The following is a 9,558-nucleotide window of genomic DNA, read 5'->3' as shown; positions in this document are numbered from 1 at the left end:
TGCTAAGTAGTGTATATATTCTTATAATTATCACTCATCTCTTAAATTTGGCAGGTATATTATTGGTAATAGTTGTCGAAGACTTGAGTTTTGTTCAATTATAAGTGCAGACTGTGCAGTATAAATTTCGGGGGGGGGGGGGGGGTCCTATATAGTCAATTGCATGAATTCCCTTTTTATACTATGGTAAATTAATACATATAATTAACATTTGGTAATATGGGGTCCGGACCCCTTCACAGAGCAACGTAGTTTTTCCGCCCTTGCATGTGGGGGTGTTAGGGACTAGCTATGCCGGTGGTGTTTGAAGATAAGCTTTTACTATTTTTTGAATGCGATAATTTTAGTATTATAATTGTAAAATATATGAAATTGTAACCCATAATTACTCAAAGTCAAATGTAATCTATTCGGCCTAGTAACAGTTTTAGTTGAATACAACCTTGCTATCAATAAAAGAAAGACATTAAAGCATGCTTCATGCACACATTGATGTATATTCTATATAATGTACGTGGGTTATCGCGATGCAGATACCGGTTGGCGGCGATTGGGATATGCTTACAAATAAATTGAGCTTTGATTGTAAGTTTTATTTTCTTAGTTTAGTTTATTTCAATTTCCTAATAAGAAGAAATGGTGAGCGTAGTCTTGAGATATGCACCGTGTGTGCTGTGTCTGCTCTAGGACTGTGACGAGTACCTTATTTTGTCATTTGGTCGTTGGCTCTTAGTTGTAGGATGAAATCTAGGGTCGCCGAATTCTTGGTTCGGTGGCCACACAGTGGAGAAGTTGTTCGTATTATAAACTTTTGACTCCGTGTGAGCATTATTTTCATAGTATGTTGACAAAGTTATAAAACAAATGAAGTTGTCAATGTTGCGTTATTTGTTAGTTGATATTTGATGGAGTATATTAGTTGTTTAGATGAGATTTTTGCTGAAATTTCAGGATTTTCTTTTTTAAATGGTTGTAATATATCGTATAGACTATATGTCCCTCCTTGTATTTTGTTATTTCATTAATGGTTATTACCTAGAATTGCCTTTTTACCCTACTTCAAAGAAAAAAGAATTTGCTCCTACAACCACGAGCTAGGTCGAGAAATGAACAATGAAGAAGACTATACAATGTGACCCACAATATGTTAATGCGATTAAAAGTTGAGAACTGGTTACCAGTTGAGGTTTTTGGGTAGTGAATGAATGCAAATTATGCAATTAAGGGGGGCTTCCAAAAGGCAAAAGGGAATGGAAGATGTTCCATTCTCCTACAGTGGCTTCTGCGCTGGCCATTTACTCTCAATTTCGGGCAGTCTATTTATTAATCACTTCATAGCTGCTGTCATTGTTTGGTACATTAAAATTTCGAAGAAAATAATCATAATGTGGGGTTATCTGGGACTATATATTAGTGGTTACTACTATAGTACCTTGAAGTCCTTAACTTATCCATGATCTGCTTAATCACCTATGATCAAGTTGGTACGTAAGAGAGCTAAGAGTATAGAACTTTTATAATCAAGTGTGGATTCCGCCGCTAATGATGATTAAAATTTAAAATCTTAAGTAATTCTTAATAATCAGTATATAGAAAGATAAAGAGTTCTGACGTGATCTCTTAGCACAAATTAATTTAATTTTTTAACTTAGATTACTTTTAAGAATACTGTAAATCTCACCATGATCAGTACCGCCTTCCAAAATGTAATTTCATGCGCCACTAGATCTCGAACTAGAGTCTACGAATCACCGGCTCGGTATACCTGCGATTTACGGTTAAATTGTTCATTACATTATTAATTCATATGCATATAGTAGAAATGATGAATACCATAAGCCTAGGTACGGCTCCAATCACATGGGGGACTTATTAAGCATGTCAGATGGAAGGGGTGGGACCCGCGGAGGGCATTAGTTTAAAATCTAAAGTCGTATCTGACAGCATCACAGGTCGTCTTCTCCCTCCAGGTTTAAACAAAATATTTCGAAGTTTTCCGATGCGGGACGAATATAAATTTGGGCTCTCCGGGTTTTCCCTCCCACTCTTTCTATGATTAGCAAATAGTTAACTTATTAAACAATGATTAAGTAGGGGGTTAAGGTGGAGTACTTTGGTCAGTTTGGTGTAGATATTTTAATGCTAATCATGGAGAGATCGCGGCTTAGCGTGTAGGGTTGGGGATTTAACCATGGTTAAAGGCGGGGTGAGATATTCTGATTCGTTTTGTTGTTGTTGTTGTTGTTGTTTGCTGCTGCATGCTGTGCTGATTGTGTGCTAGCTTCAACTACGAGTTTGTTCTTCCAGCTCGAAGAAACCGTATAAAAGGGCGTCCACAACTTGTGCTTGTGTTAAAAATACTTGAGAGAATCTCCTGGGACTCTCTCTTAGCTGGGAGGAGGGATTCTCTCTATATAGGTTATAATCTGATTCTCATGTTCTTGATTTCACTATTGATGATCTCAAATAATATATCTCATCAATTATTTTGTGCATTTGTTTTATATTAATTTTGTCATAACCATTGAAAAATGAAAGACATTGCCCGCTTTGAGGAACCATGTCCCGAAGGAAGCTGGAGTAAAAACGTACCATGGGCCGGGGAATTTTTTTTCAGAAACGTAAGATGTTCTTACTCATAACCAGTACATCATTGTTCCAGTTGATTGACAGGGGTCAAAACTTTGCTATAGATGCTACCTTGCCGTAATTTATCGAAATAACATAAAAAATATGTAAAAACGTGCAATGAGCATAAAGCAGCGACACATATACACGCTATATTATCTAAAGTCTCATAATTTATAATCAATATATAATGAGTTGAAACTTCATTCAATACAACAATGTCTTGTCATTAAGATACCGTACATGACATACATACTACATGCGATAAGTTACCAATATAATCTTTAGAATTCGTACAAATTTAGAACTAGTGTTAAACATCCGCACTACATTCGAACTATGTATAAATTAAGGAAGTTAAGTAATTTTTTGGATACTTATTAATGCAGGATCCACTTCCTTTCTTTTCAATTTAGTTTGTGCTAGCTAATGTAGGAGAATTGGGAAATCACATATTACAATCATCTAACTTATTATGGAGCTCATTTTAAGCTAGTAAACACGTCATTAATGCTAACACCAGTTAACCAGTGTCTTAATCTCAAGTAGTCTCGCGAAATATTAAAAGCTCGTTTTGTTCACCTGCTGAACAAGTTCGATACTCGGGTTATCACCAAATCAAACACAAAGTACTATAAATTAGTTAAATTACATCAAACGAGATGATGGGTTGAATACATACGATATGATTGTGGTGTAAATAGAATGTTATATAACACGATACAAGTAGTTGTCTGATATGAGAATGCAACACGATACAATTCGTTATCACGCTCAAACAACCATATAATAGATAGATTCTTTAAGTAAATCTAAAATGATTTAATCAAGATATTATCAATTATACGTATTCTCGTATACGTTACACCTAATGTATATTGTTGAAAAACGAGAGGTCAAACTATAAAAACCCTACACAACACAATTGCTCATAACTCATACACAAATCGAACCTACATAAAATTTGTCAAACAAACGTAGATTTGGATTCGGACACAAAAAATTAACACTATGGAATAATAGAGGGTAGAGTGAAAAGCGATAGATAAAATTTCGTGCTGCTCTAGATAGGGTAAAGTTAAAGCAAAGTCCAGTTGGACGTGGCCACATCGAGAGGGAGAGGGATTGTTGGGTCAATTCAAGAAGACATTATTGTTTGATAAAAAAAAAGAATGACATTATTGTTAAAGTTGGCCCTGGATTTTTATTCCCAGAGATGGACTTTGGTCCCTTCAATTTTTCCAGCTCTCGACATTACATAATTACATTATTACTGCGTCTATTATTATTATTATAATTTGAAAATTAAAAAATAATAATAATGATAGCGGTAAAACTGAAAATGGGGGTTCTGACAATTATTAGCAGCAAAGTGAGAGCCGCATCTCGATCTCAAAATAATAATAATTTTTTATTATATAGTTATATATTGTTTTGTTACCTCTATCTCTCTAGCTCGAACTTAATCATCATCATCACTCTCAATAATAAATCGTCATCTCTCAATCTCTCCATTCATTCATTCATTTCTTTCTCTTTCTTCATTTATCTCTCGCCCCCCACAGCCCATCCACTCTTTTCTGTCTTTTCCTTCTTCCTCTTCCCTCCTCATCCTTCTTCCCCGTCTGTCATTTCTAGCAGAGCAGCGGCAGCAGCTACCAGTTTTGATATTGGGGTTGATGATGTTGCTCCTCCTCTCTTCCTTCTCATCCCCATCAACCCCTTTTCTCATTCTTTAATTCTTTTTCCTTGGTGGGTTTTTTTTGTTTTGAAAAAAAAAAAACATAGTAGGAAGGAAAGGAGGAATAAAAATCAAATCTGAGAGAGAGAGAGAGAGAGTTGTACTGGGCAGAAAAAGAAAGAGAGAAGGTGAACTAGTCCAGCACTAACTCATAGGAGAGAAAGGAAATCACTTTCTGCCCTCTTCTCTCTCTAATCTTTCCAGTTGTCTAATCCCACCCTCCCTTTTCCCAATCCTTAACTTCCCCCATCTCTTCTACCTCTTTCACCAACCTCCTCTTTGCCCCCACCTCAATTCCCCACTCTCTTCCTCTCCGAGATCCGCCGCTTAATGTACCACCTGATACGACACGACGCCGTTCTGACAGCAAGATGCAGCAGCAGCAAGGAGGAGGGACGCCGCAACCCCATTACAGAGTGGTAGTTCCTTCTTCTCTTCCCGAAGCCGCTACTACTACTACTACTACTCCTGCTGCTGCCGCTGCTGCTCCGTCCATGGCGGTGGAGGCCGCGGCAGACCAAGCGCATGTCGTCGAGGAAGCCTCGCCCATCAGCAGCAGGCCGCCGGCTGGTGGAGCAATCTCCGCCGTCAACTTGGATGAGCTCATGACTCTCTCCGGTGCCGCTGCCGACGTGGCGGCAGATCAAGGCGGTGGAGGCGGAGGCTCCGGCGGTGGAAACAGATGGCCGCGTCAGGAGACACTTGCCCTTCTCAAGATTCGTTCCGAGATGGACGTGGCCTTCCGCGACGCCACTCTCAAAGGTCCCTTGTGGGAAGATGTTTCCAGGTAATTTTTTTAATTTAATTCAAACCTATTTTTTTTTTTTTTCAAACTTTCTATTTTACATGAACAGTTAAAAAAGGTTCAAAATTAAATTTTCCATTTCTGGGTTCCCCAAATTCTTCCATTTTTTCCCGCATTCCCGAACCTGGTTTAATTTTTCCGATGACAAAAAAATAGGAAAATGATTTGCAAGTGAGAATTAGATGCAGATAGAAACACAGACACACAGCTAAGCTAAGCTGAAGCTGAAGCTGAAGCCAGCTGCACATGGGACATGGCCCTTCTATCTCTTTCTATCACGACTCACGAGTTGGGCATCTTTCTTTTCTTTCCTTTCCTTTCTCTCTGCGGGGCGGGGCTCAGATCCACTGCTTCATGTCTTGTTCCTACCCGCAACCCTCTTTTTCTCTTCTCTCCTTTGGATACATTTGAAAATCCCGATAAGATTTTTCTTTCTTTAAATTTTCCCCCAATATTTATCCTCTTTCCCTCTTCATCCCCAATTTTAATAATAATTGCCTTTTCCCACAACAGACAGATTCGGACCAAGAGCACTTGTTTCTTCTTTTTTCCTTCTCCATTTGATTTTTTTTAAATCAAAATATTATGGGCTGTGATCGTCTGCATTTCCGGTAATGGATGCAGGAAGCTAGCCGAGTTGGGTTACAAGAGGAATGCCAAGAAGTGCAAGGAGAAATTCGAGAACGTTCACAAGTACTACAAGCGCACCAAAGAAGGCCGCGCCGGGCGCCAAGACGGCAAGAGTTACAAGTTTTTTAGTGAGCTGGAGGCCCTCCACGGCACCGCCTCTAGCCCCACCGTGTCCGTGTCCGCTTCTCCGCCTGTCCACGTCACCGCCCCGGTTTCTATAGGGTTCGGAGGATCCATCAGCAATCCCGTGCCTCTTTCTTTCCGGATGACGACGACTGGGAATACTTCTCCTGTTCCGGTTATGCCCTCCCAAGGTCAGGCTTCAATTCCAGTAATGCCCTCCTCCCAGCCCCCGCCGGCCAGCACCGCCGCTCCCATGGACATCCATTTCTCCTCCAACAGCTCGTCCTCCTCCCGCGGCGAGGACGACGACTACGAGGACGACGAGGGGGAGCCGAACACGAGCAGGAAGAGGAAGCGGGGGACGAGGGAGAGCGGCGGGAGCACGAGGAGGATGATGGAGTTTTTCGAGATTCTGATGAAGCAGGTGATGCAGAAGCAGGAGACGATGCAGCAGAGGTTTCTCGAAGTGATCGAGAAGAGAGAGCAGGATCGGAACGTAAGGGAAGAAGCTTGGAAGAGGCACGAGATGGCCAGGCTTTCTAGAGAGCACGAGCTCATGGCTCAAGAGCGAGCAATTTCGGCTTCCAGAGACGCCGCCATTATTGCCTTTCTGCAGAAAATTACGGGCCAGACTATCCAGTTGCCTCCGCCGCTTAACGTCCACAATGGCCCCCCGCCGTCTGTGTCGGTCCATGCCACGCCAGTATCAGCACCGCCACCTCCGCAGCAGCAACCTCATCAGCATCAACAACAGCAGCAGACTCCAACTGCCCACATTTCACGGCATCAAATTCAAACTTCGATCCCTCCGAGTCCTCAGATGGATATAGTTTGTGTGCCCGATCAACAGGTGGCGGCGCCGCAGGATAATGTAGTCAGTAGCGGAGGAGGTTTCGAGGCGACTACCTCATCTTCAAGGTGGCCAAAGGCTGAAGTTCTCGCACTGATAAAGCTGAGGAGCGGATTGGAGACCAGGTATCAAGAGGCTGGGCCGAAAGGTCCACTCTGGGAGGAGATTTCCGCAGGGATGCAGCGAATGGGGTACAAGAGGAATCCCAAGAGGTGCAAAGAGAAATGGGAGAACATCAACAAGTACTTCAAGAAAGTGAAGGAGAGCAACAAGGCCAGGCCTGAAGATGCCAAAACATGTCCTTATTTTCACGAACTTGATGCACTCTATCGGAAAAGGATACTCGGCGGTGGCCCTAGCGGGGGAAGCAGCAGCTCATTGGGTAATCAAATTATTCAACAACAAGCACCGCAGCAGCTGAAATTGGATTCTACTACTCAAGGAACAGTAGCAAATGCGCCACAATTAACACAAGGAACTGTAGCAGCAGCAGCTGCGGATCAATCAGTAAACAAGAGTGGAGATAATAGCCCAAATCTGCAAAAAAATCTCTTTGGAGATGCACCTGAAGAGGCAGCCAAGAAGGTACGTTGTTCCATATGAGTACCATTACATTTGCCCCAATTTGTTTACCAAGCTAATTCATCAAATCATGCTTCCAACTATGATTAAATTCTAGGATGAATACTCAATTAGTTGGCAGATTCAATAAACTGATGACTGACATTATTCATTAGTGTTGCATTCCCTATAGTGGTCTAAGAGATATATGCTGATTTTTTGTTTATATCTGAAGCCAGAAGACATTGTGAAGGAGTTGATGGGGCAACAGCAACAACATCATCATCATCATCAACAACTTCAAGTACTCAACCAACAAGGGGTACAGCAGCAATTAGTAGTAGAAGACTACGATAGAGTTGAGGAAGCTGATAGCGACATTAATCTCGATCAAGATGAGGAGGAGGGCGACGAAGATGACGAAGAGGATGAAGAAATGGATGACGAGAGCAGGAAGATGGATTATAAGATAGAGTATCAGAAGCAACAGAACACAGGCCCTTCATCTAATGGGGGAGGCAATGGGGCGCCCTCCTTCTTGGCAATGGTTCAGTGATCAATCTCATATGATGATCTCGAACTTACCTTCTTGGCCCAAAATCTGTACAATATGTACGTATCTACATGTTCAGAAGCTCAAGTAAGATACCTAACATCTATCTGAGCTTGAAAATCATTGATAACCTTTAATTCCTCCACTTCCTTTCGTTCATTTTGTTGTTAATTTTCTTCTTTCGGTCTCCATCATCATCAGTCTTCTTCTGTTTTTTGTTGTTTACCTTCCTTCTTCTACATCCTTTTCTTTTCTACTTTCAATTGGGTAGAGGGAGTTTAATGTATAGCTTCTCTGAGATGAATTAATATCTTGGATGGCGAGTACTCATCAGCATTTGTATCAGTTTTTCCAATTTATTGATTTATTGGTGAATAAAGAACCGTTTTCAAGGGGAAAAAACGGAGAGGGGGATTGGATTAAAGACACTGGCAAAATAAGCTGCAGCAGCAGCACCTTCATAGTTGTCCTACTTAGTTGAGAGAGAGAGAGATGAGATTTACAGAAGAAAACAAATAATGCCCTGCGCGCTGAAAAAGAAAAGAGATCGGAGAGAAGTTGGCAGTCTCATCAGAAGCAGCAGAAGCAGATGATTCAGTTTAATCTTTTTTCCTTTTCATTTTACTTTTTATTTATTTATTTTGTATGCTCTGATTAAGTTTTTTGAGATCTTCTTTGTAACTTGCTTGGTTTGCATGAATGAACAAACTGAGCTCCACAGAATTCATCTTCACAATTTACTTTGTTCATCAACCATTCCCGCTTTGATTTGCCTGTCTTCAAGATTTTCGACAGATAGTAGGCGCACGTATTCAGTAGGCATACGTATTCAAGAATTGGATCAGATACAAAAGGAACAAGGATTGAGAAATACGTCTGAAATTTGAAACTCCAGAGTCATAGATTAATCTTAAGCTTCGGACATTGTATGACCAAACGTTGTGGCCTTCCTAGTTCATATTGGAGAATTTTAATGTTACAGAGCAGCAAGAGTCAATTGTAAAAATTCAAACTTCATCTGAATTATTTTACTATTTGAGAAATAGTTTAAAAATTATCCAGTAGTGTGTATATCATTATTATCACAGACCATCCGAAAATGAAAAAAAAAAATTGGTCAAATAGAGGAGAAATGTGAAAAGAGGGTAGCGATCATAAAGATAAGTTGATAAATATGCCAGCTAATAATGAAATTGAGAGGTGTTGAGTTTTCACCTTTAGAAGACTTTGGAGAACATGGTGGCATGGTGGTGGTGTTGGCTGTTTGGGTTCTCACCACGTCACATAATTAACAGAAACAACTTTGTGAGTTGGCTGAATAGTTATGACAAATATGTGGAGGCTATGCTCTGGTCAGCTCTAAAACTTTAATTTCTTTTGATTCCCAATTTTTTCTTTTTCTTTTTTTTGGTTACAGTTTTCATTCCCAATTTTAAGATATCGAAGATATTGGCCAAAATATATTATGAAAAAACACAGTAGTGAGCCAATATCTAAACACTTTATTTATAAAATTGACGCATACAGTCATGTCACTGCGCTAAATGACTGCATACTATAAGATATGAATGTACTCGTTCAATTCTTGAATTTCATGACTTGTTTTTTTTTTATCTCTTCCTTAAATCGTTGGAGGAAAAACAAATGGCATATCGCCCCCAGCCATG

The 9,558-nt window shown here is 40.3% G+C and overlaps 1 protein-coding gene across 2 annotated transcripts; it reads left to right on the top strand.

The window, feature by feature from the left end:
• Positions 1 to 4,137: 4,137 nt before the first annotated feature.
• On the top strand, positions 4,138 to 8,657 carry LOC126794889 (trihelix transcription factor GTL1). Of its 2 annotated transcripts, none has more exons than XM_050521683.1 (3): positions 4,138 to 5,156; positions 5,799 to 7,362; positions 7,578 to 7,738. In XM_050521683.1, the coding sequence occupies exons 1-3, from the start codon at positions 4,741 to 4,743 to the stop codon at positions 7,587 to 7,589; spliced, it is 1,992 nt and encodes a 663-aa protein (XP_050377640.1). In that variant the 5' UTR covers positions 4,138 to 4,740; the 3' UTR covers positions 7,590 to 7,738. The 2 variants fall into 2 exon arrangements, with proteins under 2 accessions (XP_050377640.1, XP_050377639.1); XM_050521682.1 differs by having other exon boundaries at positions 4,139 to 5,156; positions 7,574 to 8,657.
• The last annotated feature ends 901 nt before the right edge of the window (positions 8,658 to 9,558 follow it).

Source organism: Argentina anserina, chromosome 5, assembly GCF_933775445.1.
Source record: "Argentina anserina chromosome 5, drPotAnse1.1, whole genome shotgun sequence".
Taxonomy (NCBI): domain Eukaryota; kingdom Viridiplantae; phylum Streptophyta; class Magnoliopsida; order Rosales; family Rosaceae; genus Argentina; species Argentina anserina.
This window is presented reverse-complemented; position numbering and strand designations above follow the sequence as displayed.

Excerpts from the sequence above, each read along its gene's own strand:
- LOC126794889 (XM_050521682.1), top strand. The coding sequence starts at position 4,741 with ATGCAGCAGCAGCAAGGAGGAGGGACGCCGCAACCCCATTACAGAGTG. Across the intron at positions 5,157-5,798 it reads TTGTGGGAAGATGTTTCCAG|GAAGCTAGCCGAGTTGGGTT; the intron begins GTAATTTTTTTA and ends TAATGGATGCAG. Across the intron at positions 7,363-7,573 it reads CTGAAGAGGCAGCCAAGAAG|CCAGAAGACATTGTGAAGGA; the intron begins GTACGTTGTTCC and ends TTATATCTGAAG.